At 43.8% G+C, this 16,207-nt stretch overlaps 1 protein-coding gene across 1 annotated transcript in view; it reads left to right on the forward strand.

Annotated features, from left to right (window-relative positions):
* NT5C1B (5'-nucleotidase, cytosolic IB) overlaps window positions 1-3,439 on the forward strand; it is a 108,728-nt gene extending 105,289 nt beyond the window's left edge. Inside the window, exon 6 of the mRNA XM_063915339.1 lies at window positions 468-3,439. Within this exon, the coding sequence (XP_063771409.1) occupies window positions 468-944 (477 nt within the window). The 3' untranslated portion in view covers window positions 945-3,439. The remainder of the gene's footprint in view (window positions 1-467) is intronic.
* Window positions 3,440-16,207: the final 12,768 nt, after the last annotated feature.

Genomic DNA, 16,207 nt, shown 5'->3' on the forward strand with positions numbered 1-16,207 from the left:
GCTATTCTGTGGACACGTCCTAATTCTGTAATTTTTATTTTGAAATGTATGTCTTACTTTTCTTTTTTCTTTTCTTTTTTTTATTCTTTCTTTTTTTCCATTGTAAGTGTAAAGTTTAATGACACAGATGTATTGTACTTTGTAGATGTAACCAAACAAAATTGATAGAACTCAGTCGCTAATCCTGGCTGTGTTGTGACAACAGCATGCTTCTGTTTAGCACATATTGAAGACTAACATGCCAACTGCTTTCTGCGATACTAGTTACATTATCAAAACTGAGCCAGAATGTTGTGTGATATTTAAATGTAACAATTGCCAATGCCAAGTCTGTGCCGAAAGTTGAATTATGCGATATAAGCAGTAAGCTATGAAACAGGTTCTACTTCGCAAATATTACAATTGTTTGAAGTTAAATTGCAGAACATTAATAGATGTGAATGTTTCTTTATTTGTGTATACTATAGGGGCCGTTGAAATGTTTTCTAGAAGCACTTGGAAAGCTCCAAAGGAAATTTCACGCTAAAAACGCCCGTCTGGATTGCCCCATAAGGACCTACCTTGTGACGGCCAGGAGTGCTGCCAGCTCTGGGGCCCGAGCCCTGAAGACCTTGCGCGCCTGGGGTCTGGAAGTTGACGAAGCGCTATTCCTCGCAGGGGCCCCAAAGGGCCCGATTTTGGACAAGATAAGACCTCACATTTTCTTCGATGACCAGATGTTTCACATCGAAGGTGCCCAAGAGCTGGGAACTGTTGCAGCGCACGTACCATATGGGATTGGCCAGAAGTATAATAAATCCACATTAAAGGAAGATAAAAAGGAGGAAAATCAAAAGGAGGAAGGCAAAAAGGGGGAAAATAAAAAGGAGGAAATCAAAAAAGAGGAAAATAAAAAGGAGGAAAACAAAAAGGTGGAAAGCAAAAAGGAACCAGAAAAGAAATAAGACTATCAAGTTATTCTTTGTAACTAGATTTGCATATAGGTGATCCAGTATAGGATTAAAGCAGGTTATCAAGCTTAATCCCCAAACTGCATACTGGGTTATCTAAATATATCTGCTGATAGTCTATACAGTACTCTTGTGTACATGGAATGCTCTTAAAATGTAAATATTGAAAACATAAGTTCAGGCAGCCATTTTGTGGTTCATTTATTATTAATGTCATTGGTTTCAGGTGAATGATGTGCATAAAATGGCTGCCTTCACTGTAAGTAGGATATTACCCAGGTGGTGGCAGAGCTGTAATTATAACTTGTGCCTTAACTTTTTCAGTGCCTTTAATTAATGGCCTTTGTGCAGTGCTTGGTCTAAGAGCTGGGATTGTCATGTACTACTTTTATAGGGCTGCATGATATCGCTTGCAAAAATGACAGCCTTGTATGAGAGAGAGAGCTTCACCTTCAGAGAATTCAATTGCCAAAGCTGATTTGTTTATTGAGGCCTTTAAATACAGCGACAATCTGTACTGTGTTAGATACACCTATCTATTGCAGAAACCTCAGCTTATCTGTTGTTGTAGGCAGGCCAACATTTCCAGAAGCTGGAGTTCTACTTTAAGGTAAATTGCATGAAGTCCATGAGTTAGATGTGACTACCGTAATCCATTCAGTGCAGTGGCAGGTTGTTTTTCAGGTTAATAAATGGAAAGCACAGGTAAAAGAATTTGACTAAACTTACTTTGCAAACTAGCCTTTAATCATACACAATATAATGTGTTGCCAGTTCAGGGATTATTCCACAAGTGTCCTTATGTAACCTTGCAATCCTGACCCCAAGAGACCTGGTCAATGTCCAATTTAATCACATACGTGTATTGTAAATTGGATAAGACTTTTTTACTTGTAAGTCAGGCAGGCGGCCGGATCATTTTGGTAGCATCACTTGGGAATGACTGGAAGGTGACCCCCACAATGGGCAATAATCGCCGTCTCACACAGCACTTAGCATGCCCGAACGCTATTCTGTTTTGATAAGATCATTTCCAGGTACCGTGGCTGTTTTTTGGGTCACACTCACAAAGCCAGTTGCCTGATACCGCACTAAGGGGTAGATGTATTAAGTCTGGAGAAGTGATAAAGCAGTGATAAGTGCAAGGTGATAACGCACCAGCCAATCACCTCCTGTCAATTTACATATTGGAGCTGATTGGCTGGTGCGTTATCACCTTGCACTTACCACTGCTTTATCATTCTCCAGGCTTAATACATCTGCCCCTAGTGGCCGGCTTAAATCACTGGGGGTCATTTACTAACATGCTGCAAGTGTCATAACCCAACCAATCAGAAAGCTGCTTTTCCTTACTCTGTGCTCCTCAAAACATGTTCATGTTGCCAACAGTTGTCTCATTTATTTATTGTATTTTCTTGTAAACACGCTTATGTTATAATATTGCAGTTATTGAGTGTGGATTCATGAAAAGAATATGAGACACTGGGGCAAGTCAGCACTTTTTATTTTAATTCTCTACTAAAATACATTATGCATATCATGTCCACTGTGTATATTTTATTCTCCCTTTTAATAATGGACACCTGAATTGTGGTGGCACGTGGAGCCTAAAATGTGTCCCGGAATATTGGCTGGAAATCTCTGGACGACTCCGTGTTGGTTGCTATGGGTTACTACACATTTGCTGCATATTAATAAATTGTCCCGTTTTGTTTTTGCCCCCAAAAATATAAAATCTACCTAGAAATGTTAGATTAGTGTAATTTAATTAACAAATCCATTCTCTTCGCACTTTTCATCATACTATTGTTAAGGGGATCATTAAATCCATTCTCTTCGCACTTTTCATCATACTATTGTTAAGGGGATCATTTAGCTCTTATTTTTTTGTTTTTTGCCTAATGTTTTACTGGAGGGCTTTTTGGGTAATATGTTGCCTTTCATTGTTTCATGCTGTTTTACAATGAAAGATAAGTATATACTATACAAATACTTGTATATTTGTATTGCTATGAGTACTTTATGGAAGTACTGGGGAAATAGTATTTTGTATTGTTATGTATATCAGTTGTGTGTTTTGCATGTTCTTGTTGACACATTGAGATAACACAGTATCACTTAATTGTCTCGGATCCCCATATGTGAATGTGGTATGCCTTGGTGGATAAGCCTAACGTGTAAGTAGTAGCACCTCTCGCCATTGGCTCAATCCACAGCCAGGTTTACACGGTTACCAGCTGATACTGTTGTCATGGTGACCTCACATTGGTTATCTTTACATTGCTTAGAAAGGGCCGGATGCAAGGGACAATGTTTACATGACAAAATACTAGTCAGTCGATTTTTTATGATGTTACCTGTTATCTTTTATCCTTACTCTCAGTTGTTTTTTACACTTGGAAATATAGAAAAGAAAAACTTTTTCTACACATTATATTCTGCAATGTTTTATGTTCATTCAAATAAACCTGAAGTTTATTTTATCATCATCTGTGTTTCTCATAGTTGTCTCTCTAGCTGTGGTTTTCTTGGCAACAAATACTGGGACTTATCTGAGAATTATAACTCGGAAACAGGAAAAGATACATGGAATAAGAATAGAGATAGTTGCATTCAGGAAAGTAGGCGATACTGAATCTTTTACCTGGCTACTATTGTGCCTAATTCAGATCTGATTGCAGAAGCAAATTTGTTAGCTAATGGGCAAAACCATGTGCACTGCAGGTGGGGCAGATATAACATTTGCAGAGAGAGTTACATTTGGGTGGGTTATATTGTTTCTGTGCAGGGTAAATACTGGCTGCTTTATTTTTACACTGCAATTAAGAATTCAGCTTAAACACCCCACCGAATCTAACTCTCTCTGCACATCTTATATCTGCCCCCCCCCCCCCCTCCCCCTCATGCACATGGTTTTGCCCATTAGCTAACAAATTTGTTGCTACGATCAGATCTGAATTACCCGCATTGTTTCCAAAAACAGCTCCATAATTGTTGTTTTTTTATGATTGAATTAGGGTAAGAACATTTATTTAAAACCTATCCAATATGATTTTATTTAAAAAAAAAAAAAGGTTTTCTAATTTAAAAAAACATTTTTTTTTAACTTGGTTGCATACATCGATGGGCGATATCTCAAACCATCGATGATTGGCCCATTGTGACTTTATTTTCCCGATAATTGCTCCTCTCTGCAGCGTCGGGTGGCCACATAGAAGGTGAGAAGCTGCTTTATAACATTTCCTCAGCGGCTGCTAATCTCTGCAGCTGTAAACACTAGTGAAGTTACTTACCTCATCATCTGTGAAGATGCAAATGAAACAGGTGTGCACACTTTATATGTACAGCTTAGAATAGGTTAGCTACACTGGACGTTTCCCTGTTGCCAGGCCCTGCGCTACCCGCTCAGCAAAGGGATGCAAAGCAGGTAGGCGCCAGGCTGGAGAGGCGCTCTCCCAGCTCTGCATCCCTGCTGTTGTGCCGCCCTTTCCCCCCTGATGCTGCTGCTGGCTGCTGCACCTGTCACACTGTATGACAGGCAGCAGAGCCGGCAGCTTGAAGCCCCCCCCCCCCCCCCCCCACCCCCTCCTCCCGTGACAGTGGAAGTTGCAGCGATGAAAATGGGTGGGGCAACATGGGCATAAAGGGGCGGAGCTACAACGGACAAAAGGGGACAGAGCTACACGGAATAACCAGGCTGAGGCAGATCCATTCCCATCCGGACAACCAGACTGTGGTAAGTGGATGGAAAGAAAGTGAGAGAAAGTGTGTGTGTGTGTGGTGTGTAAATGTGTGCGTAAGTGCGTGTGTATGTGTGTATAAGTAGCACTTCTGCAGGCAATAAGGGTAGATGGCAGAGGCGGAACTTCTGCCGTAGCAGCCAGTGCAATGCATCGGGCCCAAAGCACTTGATGGGCCCTCAACCAGTGGATCAGTCAGCAGGACTAATAATGGAGAGCTGCGGCTAGCCACGTCCAAAACGAGAAAGTAGTTGGTCTCCTCCGCTCCCTGACCTGCCCCACCTGTCACCAGGCCCGGCGGAACCCGCTCATCGAAGGGATGCAAAGCAGGGAGGCACTGGGCTGGAGAGGCGCTCTCCCTGCTCTGCATCCCTGCTGCTGTGCGCTTATCACACTGTAGAGGCAACATCACCTGCAGTGCGAGAAGCGCAGTTTTTCCCGGCGTCAGCTACATCACTCCCTCTTCTCGTTGCGGCACTGGCAACGATAAGCGTCTCTTCTTCACCAGTCCACCTGACACTCTTCTCTGGTAAGGTCACAGTCACCCTCCCTCCCCTCTCCTCCCCATCTCTCAATTAATTGTTCAGCACCGCACCCATCCCCTCCTGTGGACGGTATGTATAATGTTTGTATAATTATGTATAATGTATATGTATAACGTTATGTATAATGTCTGAGACTGCATAACTTTATATTAACCAACCGGTTTTATTGAAAAACATTACATTGAATGACAAAGCGGTGGTCAGGCAAGAAGTTTAGGAGTGTTCACCTCCCAGTTAAGCTGCTGCATTTTATTAATAGCAAGCTAGTGCATCAAATCTTCCTATCTCCTATGGCAAACGCAGGATTTTTTATTGGGGGGGGGTTCCTTGTAAGTGACATATTTGTTTCACCACTATGTAAAAAAAAATTAGAAAAAAACAGGCAGCATTTCGGCGGCACAACGGTTAATGGAATTCTTAGATAGCAGAAAAATATTATCAAAGTAAATTCAAATTTATTTTGTCGTCAGGATGAAACGTTGATCATATTTTTCTGCTGTCTAAGAATTTCATTATCCGTTGTGCCGTAGAAATGCTGTCTGTACATTGGACCTCATGCCATAGCATCTCCGGGATGGCATCGGTGACTTTTTTACATAGCTTTGGGAGTGCTGCCTTTATGTGTATTATATATATATATATATATATATATATATATATATATATATAATGGCTTATTAAGAACTACTGCCTCACAGCACTGAGGTTGTGTGTTTCGATCCCTACAATGGCCTTAACTGTGTGGAGTTTGTATATTTCACCTGTGCTTGTGTGGCTTTCGTCCTGGTTCTCCGGGGGCAGACTAGATGGGCCGAGTACAGTAGTTCTTATATGCTGTTAAATTTTCTGTTGCTATGTTATGTGTAAGGGGCACTATTATTGTGCACATTATGTGTATAATTGGCATTACTATGGACATTGTGTATAAGAGGCTCTACAGTGTAGCGTAAAATGAATAAGAGGCACTACCGCTTGAGATGGCCTGTATAAGTGGTACTACTGTGTAGTGTAACCTGTACAAGGGGTACTACTGTGTAGCGTTACCTCTATAAGGAGTGCTACAGTGTAGCCTAACGTGTATAAAGGGTACTTCTGCGTTGTATAAAGGGTACTTCTGCGTAGTTTAACCTGTTAAGGGATACTACTGTGTAGCGTAACATGTATAAGGGGGATGTAGTTATGCGACTGGCGGTCAGGAGACTGACGGTCACATGACCTCCCCCTACATCTCGCCCCTCACAATCCCGACGGTGGCATGCTGACCCGCAGGGACTTTTCCCACTCGAGGGTGTCCACGACACCCATAGAGTAGGAATAGAACCCGTGGCGAGCGTAGGTCGCCACATAGCCTGCAGTGTGGTGTGCGCAGCGAGCCTGCAAGGGGCTTGCTGCACTCGCCTCCCCTCACCAGGATTCCGCTGCCGGGATCCCGGCATCGGTATGCTGACCGGTGGTCTCCTGACCGGACGCATACCACATCCGTATAAGGGGTACTATTGTGCAGCATAACGTGTATAAGGGGTACTATTGTGCAGCATAACGTGTATAAGGGGTACTATTGTGCAGCATAACGTGTATAAGGGGTACTATTGTGCAGCGTAACGTATATTAAGGGGTACAATTGCGTGATGTAATGTGTATAAGGGGTATTATTGTGCAGCGTAACGTGTATAAGGGGTACTGTTGTGCAGCGTAATGTGTATAAGGGGTACAATTGTGCAGCGTAACGTGTATAAGGGGTACAACTGCGTGATGTAATGTGTATAAGGCTACGCTATGTGCAGTGTAATGTGAATAAGATTGTGCTACTGTGGTGTAATTTGAATTGGGGGTACTGTTGTGTGGTCACGCCCCTTGGGAAACCATAATAATTTTTTGTGGCCTTCGGCGCACGCTCTCCCTTTATTAACTATGAAAGGGAGGGCGCAAATTTATAGTTTGCAGGGGGGTGCCGAACACCCTAGCACCGGCCCTGCCTGTTGCCACCCATTCATGCCCCTTCAGCCATCAGTGAGAAGCGCCTAATATGTATGCGACTGTAAATTGCTCGTAGCTGCTGTAAGTGTTGTATGGTATGCCGGCGGTCGGGCTCCCGGCAACCAGCATACCGGCGCCGGGAGCCCGACCGCCGGCTTACCGACAGTGTGGCGAGCGCAAATGAGCCCCTTGCAGGCTCGCTGCGCTCACCACGCTGCGGGCACGGTGGCGCGCGTATTTTATTCTCCCTCCAGGGAGGTTGTGGACCCCCACGAGGGAGAATAAGTGTCGGTATGCCGGCTGTCAGGATTCCGGCGCTGGTATACTGTGTGCCGGGATCCCGACAGCCGGCATACTGAAGACCACCTGCGTACGGTATGTGCAGCTTGCTATACATAACAATATTGCACCTAATCCTGTATACAGCCATTCTGTACAGCCAAGTGGTGGTTCCTGATGCTGACAGCTGAGTGATGCTGCGGCTCTCATTCCATCCAGCTGGCTGTTGCACTCTATAACAGCGTCATTCTGCGTCTCCCAGCATCATGTAGTCGGGTTAGGGCAAATCTTGCTGCTCCGCCCGTCTTTTGGGGTAGATGAACGCTTTTGTTCAACAAGGGGGGGTAGTTATTAAAGCTTCCCACAAAAGACACTTGATGATTGTAAGGAACTGCACAGCCACAAGGAAACAGCTGTGCATTAGCGAGGATCCGAGTGCTGCGTCAATCACCATCCCAACTCACAATGGTTTTAGGCACCAGCCAGGCTGCTGAAGCTTACTTAGGCAGGCTGTCAGATCCGGACACCTGGATCCAAGAAGTCTGTGTCTGACAACACGTCTTGCTCATGCTCAGAACAGATCTTGCACCTATGCAGAACCCCAAACGTACCGGTACTCCTACCATTGGTCTGCACACAAATATGAATTAGGCTCAATAACTGAAACAATCTGATTGGTTAGTATTGGTAACGTCTTTTCGCCGCTACCTGTGCACCATTTGTGCTATACATCCCATGGAATTCCTTTAATATTCCATTTCAGAGTCTGACAGGCAGGTGCACCTCTGTACACTGACTTATCCAGGGACCTCTGTTTTATTTGGCAGTGATCAAGTTGACGTGGAACAAAACTGGAACGATAAGCAAAAGGTACTGGTAAATTCTATTACATACCCGTAATAAAATGTTACCTGGATTAACATTTTCTCTAAAATTTATTAGACTTCCAAATCCTAATCAACATTTTAGATATAATCTACAACTGGGAAAGAACAAAAATAAATAAACATGCAAATATATTCATTTTTCGTAAAATCTACTTCATGCTTCAAAATATTCTTAAAATATGCATGTGAATTTTAAAAAGAAAATCCATATTTAGACAGAGGGATTATTTTGGCAAATTTATTGATGCAGCTGGAGGAGTAAAATCCCATGGTTTGCTGATTGCGAATGTCTATTGCTGCTGAAAAATGTCATTGGCTTTTAAAGATGCATTGTGAAATGGGCGGTTTTTTAGCGTCCAAACTAAACAAATTGCAATTTTATACTATACGTTGGCTAATACACATATTTGATTTTGTCATATAGAAACTCCTCTTACATAGAGTTCTGGAAATCAAGATGAAGAACAAAAAAAGTAATTAAAATTCTGCATCAACCTAAAATATTACTTTCACTTGTCTCAGTTACTGTCCCTCTTCTGTACTCCAATAAGTAACTTGTAAAAAGCAGAACTTTTCTCCAGTAGGACTTAAGGGTGTGATACCCAATCCCGGCAGTCACATGACCGACATCGGCATCTGTCCTTTAGAATGCCGACAGGGGACGGGGGTAATTAATTTACCCCTAACCTAACCCTAATCCACCTGGGGTGGCGGCTAGGGCTAAGATAGTGGGGGTGGCGGCTAGGTTCAAGTCACAGGGGGTGGAGGCAAGGGCTAAGACTCAAGGGGGGGGTGTGGCAGCTATGGCTAACTCCCCTCTAGTGCCTAACCCTAAATTCCCCCCACCCAGGCCCTAACCCTAAGTGTTACCCAGATACTTACCTTTGGGATGTCTTCGGTCTGTGTTTCCGGCACCGGGAATCAGAGTGGTATCAGGATTCCGGCCTCGGTCACATGACCACCGGCATCCCGACCACCAGAATGCTGATTGTTACATCCCGGACTTAAGGCATGTTACAGATACCATGAACATAGATTATATTCAGTAAGGATTGCAATTTCTGCTAAAAAGCAGTTACTGCGATCAAATAGTTGCCGCGCAGAAATAGAAAAAAAAAACGCCCATCGCAGAATTTGCGAATGCATCGCAATATGCATCTGATCGAAAAAAACATACGCACTTACCGGAGCATCAAAGATTTTTCCTCTCTGCGCCAGGCAAGGTCATCCACAATTCTGGAGACACAAGAGGCTCGAAGTGGTCATCGCTGATGTCAGAGGTCCTCTTTAAAAATGCCTGGGCACACCTGCATCAAACAGCGGCTACATTGCGATCACATGTGCAGTCATTCGACAACCGGGCAGATTGTGATTCGCAAATTTAGCAATCCTTACTGAATGAGGTCCATAATACAGAGGTTTAGATTTTCATAAAATACAAAAACCGTGAATATAATATAAAGGAGAGACAGCCATTTTGGGTCATTTGTTCAAAGGATTATTCATCCTACATACAAAGGATAAAGGTGAGCCAGCCATTTTAGGCGCACTACATAATATTACACTGGGAAAAACAGGCAATATCTGGAAGAGATGACACATAATAGTTGAGATAAAAAGTTGGCGAGATACATGATCTTTCCAAAATCATCAGAGCCATGTATTGTTCATCTTACAAAAGAGAGTACAAGACATGACAGCCATCTTGGTCACTCTATGTAGGTTACAATGTGCGAAATAAGCAATAATAAATAAGACAGGAGTAAAATGAAAGTGACTCACAATGATACTCACTGTGTAACTAGTCCCACGTGTTGATCATCCTGCTGTTAAAAGGACCAGGTATGGCAGCCATTTACAGCACAAATATTGTTGCATGGGTTTCCACCCACAAGTGAAAAACATACTAGAAGGTTAATTGGCTCCTGACAAAATGTAACCCTAGTGTGTATGTGCGTGCCTGTGGCAGGGCATATAAATTGTATGCTTCAATTATTTACCAAGTCAAGCTTGGCTCTTCGGTCCCAGCCGGTACAGTTATTTACCAAGACTAGCTTGGCTCTCCGGTTCCGTACAAATGTTTTTTCCAGTTATCCGGTGCAGTCCGACTCCATCCAACTGTCTGTTCCAGTTATCCGGTGCAGTCCGGCTCCTTACAAGAGCTTGTTCCAGTTATCTGACATAGTTCTGCTCCGTACAAGTGCCTGTTTCAGTTATACTCCCATAGTGTATTCTCGTACAAGTGACTGCATCAGTCAGTATGGTTTATATAACATTACTTTTAAGGTGAAACAAATGGAAGTTAAATTAGTTTGTGATTACAGTTGTAGATTGCATGTGGAGTAACTGAAGATTTCCTTTTAGCTCTTGATCTAAATCAGAGCAGTGGCAGAATAAGGTATTTAATAATAAAAATTAAATATAAAATTATCCTTTCTCTCGACGCCGAAAAGGCATTCGATCGTATTTCATGGCCTTTCTTATTTCAGACACTACAGGCGTTTGGGATATCAGCAGAATTTTTGACAGGAGTCCCTGCCCTATACTCCTTTCCTATAGCTAAGGTCCTCACTAACGGAATATTATCCCCTCCCTTCCCGCTGTCCAATGGCACGAGACAGGGGTGTCCTCTCTCCCCCCTAGTGTTTGCCATGGTCATTGAACCCTTGGCCGCTATGATAAGAAACTCTGACGGAATTAGGGGAGTGAAGGTGGGCTCGCAGGAGTCTAAGATTTCACTCTTTGCAGACGATGTATTATTATCTCTTACTCACCCGCAGTCTTCTCTCCCTGCCCTATATCAGATTATAGAGGAATATGGTTCCCTGTCGGGCTATAAAATAAATTTAATTAAATCCGAAGCTATGATATTACATGTATCTGGAGATCTCAAACGCTCCCAGCAGTCCTCCTATGACCTTCGATGTCAGACCACTAAGATTAAGTATCTTGGTGTTTATATCACTTCTCACTATAATTCCCTGTACGCTGAAAATTTCCCGTGACTGTTGACCAAGATTAAATCTGATCTGGCAAGATGGAGATCACATATTATATCCTGGCTGGGTAGGATTATTGCTCTTAAAATGACAGTCATGCCACAACTTCTCTACCTTTTTCAAACTCTACCTGTGAGGGTTCCGGAGAGGGTTCTTAGGGATGCCCAGGCCTCATTCGTGAGGTTTGTCAGGAACAATAAACCTCCACGGATAGCCTTTACTGTGCTCCGGCTCCCTCGCTTGGAGGGAGGCCGAGGATTTCCCGATGTTAAATTTTATTACTTGGCCAACGATCTAAGCCAAATGGTGGCCTCCTTTGCGCCCCGTGGCTCTTTTGCCTGGGTAGACTTTGCAGCTCTTTCTTTGGGACTTCGCTCATTGGCTTCGCTGTGGGGTCTGGGCAAACCATATCAGCTCACTCTAACGAACTCCTCTACTTCTCTTAAATTCCATCTCTCTATTTGGCATAAATCTCTCACGAAATATAATCTGTCCTCCTCATGCTCTCCTCTCACATCCCTCTGGGACAACCCTGATTTCCCCGCTGGGGTTTCACCCTATCGGTTCACACCCTGGTTTAGTGCCGGGATCCATGTGGTGCATGATGTCTCTCTACAGAGCCATTGGATGTCAATAGACGATATCAAATGCAGGTTTTCCTCGCTATCCCCTCCCTTTTTTGAATATATTCAGCTCCGTCACTTTCTTCTCTCCCTGCCCCAAGCTGACGCTCTGCGGGATCTTACCTCTTTTGAGTCTCTATGCACTATAAAACCCATATGTAGAGGGTTAATCTCACTGATCTATTCTATGTTGGTTGGAGTTTCCTCGGAGCCGCAGACCAGCCGAGTGGGAAAGGGACCTGGGTCCCCCACCAGACGATGCCTGTTGGGAGGAAGTACGGGAGGGTATCGCTAAAAGCTCTATCTCTACCCGACTCAAGGAGACATCCTATAAACTATATTATAGGTGGTATTACACCCCAGACAAACTATCTAGGATGTTCCCTTCTATCACCCCGGTTTGTTGGCGGGGATGCGGTCAACGTGGAACTCTCTTCCATATTTGGTGGCCCTGTCCACGTATTGTTCACTTCTGGAATAGGGTACTCGATATACTGAACTCCCTATCTGGTTTAACGCTCGATCTGGACCCGTGGATGTTTTTATTGGCCCGTCCACATCCAGATCTAGACCCTCTTTTGAATAAACTGTTTTCCCATATATTAGTGGCTGCTAAATCATTAATTGCTAAAAATTGGAAGGCCTCCGCTGCCCCTACTATCCCAGCTTTGAATAATTATGGGGGTAATTCCATGTTGATCGCAGCACAAATTTTTTTAGCAGTTGGGCAAAACCATGTGCACTGCAGGGGAGTAGATATAACATTTGCAGATAGAGTTAGATTTGGGTGGGTTATTTTGTTTCTGTGCAGGGCTGCTTTATTTTTACACAGCAAATTAGATTGCAGATTTAACTCACCACACCCAAATCTATCTCTCTCTGCACATGTTATATCTGCCTCCCCTGCAGTGCACATGGTTTTGCCCAACTGCTAAAATATTTCCTGCTGCGATGAACTTGGAATTACCCCCTATATTTGGTTCGTTGCTAATATGGAAAAGATTACTTATTATCTGCATGACTGTCCCCACAAATTTGAACTAGTTTTGGGGCCCCTTGTTGCTTATGATGTCTCCCCTAATTTGATGCTCAAACCGTTCTTTTGTTCCTGTCCTCTGAATTCCTAGCCATGCTGTACCTGGACCCTCCCTCCGGACGCCGTACTGCCCTCCATGATCCTTATTGGTTTTTGAGTGATGCCTAGCTCGAGTGTCTATATCTATATTGTAAATTTGTAATGAGTATGCGCTATTCTTAGAAACATTTGGTGTTCTTTCCCCCTCATGGCATGTTCGGCTGTTCTTTTTTCTGCATCTGCCCCTCTTCTTTTTCTTCCCGTTCCCCCCTCTTCCTCTCTCTCTTTCTTCTTCCCTGTTTTTATCTTTTATGTATATGGCCCCCGCATAGGGGACATCTTTGTTTGTTTGTTAAATGCAATCAAAATTATTTGAACAAAAAATTTCCATGGAGACTGATTTTCAGCCTTTATTGTACAACTACGGGGTAAATTTACTAAGGTGGGAGATTTTTAGAACTGGTGATGTTGCCCATGGCAACCAATCAGATTATATCTATTATCTGCTAGAAGCAGCTAGATAAATGGTAAGTAGAATCTGATTGGTTGCCATGGGCAACATCACCAGTTCTAAAAAATCTCCCACCTTAGTAAATTTACCCCTACGTATGTATTGTCTACCTTTTTGTCTCTCCTGGTATAAAGAGTTAAAAAAAAAATTTAATATAAATTGGGGAATTGGGATGCAACTATTTTAGGACTGGTAACCTTACTATATAATATTTATTGGTGCCTATGATAAATGAGGGAAAATAGGAAGACAAACTGAAAGTGACATAGTGGAAGGAGTAGGGTCCTTTAACAGCAAAGAGTAGTGATGTTGGGCTCCTTTCACATGGAGAAAATTGCTGGTTATTTATAGATATCTGACTGACGCCAGGGGGTACCTGTTCTGAATATTTGAATGCTTTGTTATTGGAAAACTAAAAATATGTTGAAGTAAACTTTGGCAAAAATATGAAATATCTTAATGCTCAGGCTACAAGTAGTTCTGTCTTCCATCCAAAATGCTGCTACATTTGTGGCCAACAGAAATGTTTGCGCACCTGTGTCAGGACCATAGATAGGAAACATGTAAGTCTTGCATTTTCACTTGGAATCACAACACTTTCATTAGAATCTTATAGCTAGAGGCATATATTAGTAATGATGACAGAAATGCATGCAGGAATTTTGAGAAGGAAATATTGTTAACCCAGAACCGCTGCCCAGAACAGACCATTCTGTACGCCTGTTCTTGTAGCCTTTCCAAAGCTGAATGACATAGTAAGGTATTATCCCAGCGTGCAGAGGTTGTACAACAAATTTTTAATTATGATCTATAATGGGTAACAATGATGCATTGTGGGTTTGGTACACTGACCAATGGGTTGGATACGAAATGCTGACAATCCTAATGTCAATATTGATCATGTTGACATGAGAATGTCGACATGGCCATAATGTCACCATTCTAAATGTCTACATTCATCATGTAGACAGTGATGACATGACGACAGTCCATCCAGGGCCGGTTCTAGACCTTGTGGCACCCAGGGCGAAAGTTTCCTTCGACGCCTGGCGCCCCACCTCCCGACAGATAAAACAGGGGGATACCCCTTTTCCATCTCTGTAGCACGGGTCGCAGCCGTGTCACAGCCCCCTTCCCACAGCACTCATAACCCGGCATATTGCCAGGTTGGTGACACTGCTAGTGACGTGGCAGGGGCGGCGCTGGGAGATCACATGATCACCCAGCACCGCCCTCCCATACACTGTGAATGGGAGCCATGTCGCCTCGACACGGCTCCCGTTCACACTACACAGCTTACCGGGTTGAACACGTATTCAACCCGGCTAGCTACCCGGGTAGGATTCCTGGATCACTTGATCCGGGAATCTGCAGGGGAACCCTTTTCCACTAGGGAAAAACAAGGGTAATTGCGCGCCCCAGCGCATTTACCCATGTTTAACAAGCTAGTGGAAAATGGGTATTAGTGTGCGCCGTAGGTGTACGGCAAAAAATAGGGGCGTGGCTTCACAGAGAAGGGACGTGGTCACAGTTATGCCCCCTGTAGCTGTGCCCTCAGTAGTTATGCCCCAATACTGTGCCCCCTGTAGCTGTGCCCTCAGTAGTTGTGCCCCCAGTACTGTGCCCCCTTTAGCTGTGACCTCAGTAGTTGTTCCCCCCAGTACTGTGCTCCCAGTAGCTATGCTCTCAGTAGTTGTGCCCCCAGTACTGTGCCCTCAGTAGTTGTACCCCCTGTAGCTGTGCCGCTAGTAGCGCCGCTTACCAAAAATAAATGAATAAATACTCGCCATCCCCGCTCCTGCTTCCCAACCGCTGCTGTCCTCCATCTCCGTCCGCCGGCGCCGCTCCTCGGATCTATGGGAGAGACGTCATGACGTCTCTCCCATAGCACCGCACAGACACTAGAGGTCAATTATGACCTCTAGCGTCTATGGGCGCTCATACAATGCCGTGCGGTGCGCGATGATGTCATCGTGCACCGCACAGCACCAGTAGCGGATCTTGCCACGGCGGCGATGCCCTCGGGACATCGGCGCCCCGGGCAAAAGTCCTGCTTGCCCGTAGCAAGAGCCGCTACTGAGTCCATCCTGGTGGTTCAGCAGTGACTTAACTTCTCCTGGTGGCTCCAGTGGTGTCTTCCAAGTCCTGGTGGTCATGTGATTGTCACTTCAGGTTCTGAGAGTGTCAACATGCATATAAATATTTTAACAATGTCGACATAACTGTCGACATCGTGGTGTTGACATTATGAATGTCTAGACTGTTATTGTCAAACTTTTTACGACATCCCCTGACATTTTTCCAGAAAATATAGTAAACTGCTAAGCCCACACGTGGGGTAGATTTATGAAAACTTCTAAAAAGGAAAAGTGGAGACATTGCTTATAGTAACCAGTCAGATTCTAGCATGTGCTAGATAAATGACAGCTAAAGTCTGATTGCTTGATAAGAGCTACACCTTCATTTGGGAAATGGATTGGTACAAATCTATGAGTTCTGGAAAACCACTATTGGGAATTATCTGGCCTGTGGCTTGCAGGTCACCAAATGGAATTTTAACAAGAATCAATATAAGAACGCCAAATAGGCTATCCTTGACTGTTAGGATTGTGTCACAAGCA

This window comes from Pseudophryne corroboree, chromosome 4 (assembly GCF_028390025.1).
Source record: "Pseudophryne corroboree isolate aPseCor3 chromosome 4, aPseCor3.hap2, whole genome shotgun sequence".
NCBI classification, from domain to species: Eukaryota; Metazoa; Chordata; class Amphibia; order Anura; family Myobatrachidae; genus Pseudophryne; species Pseudophryne corroboree.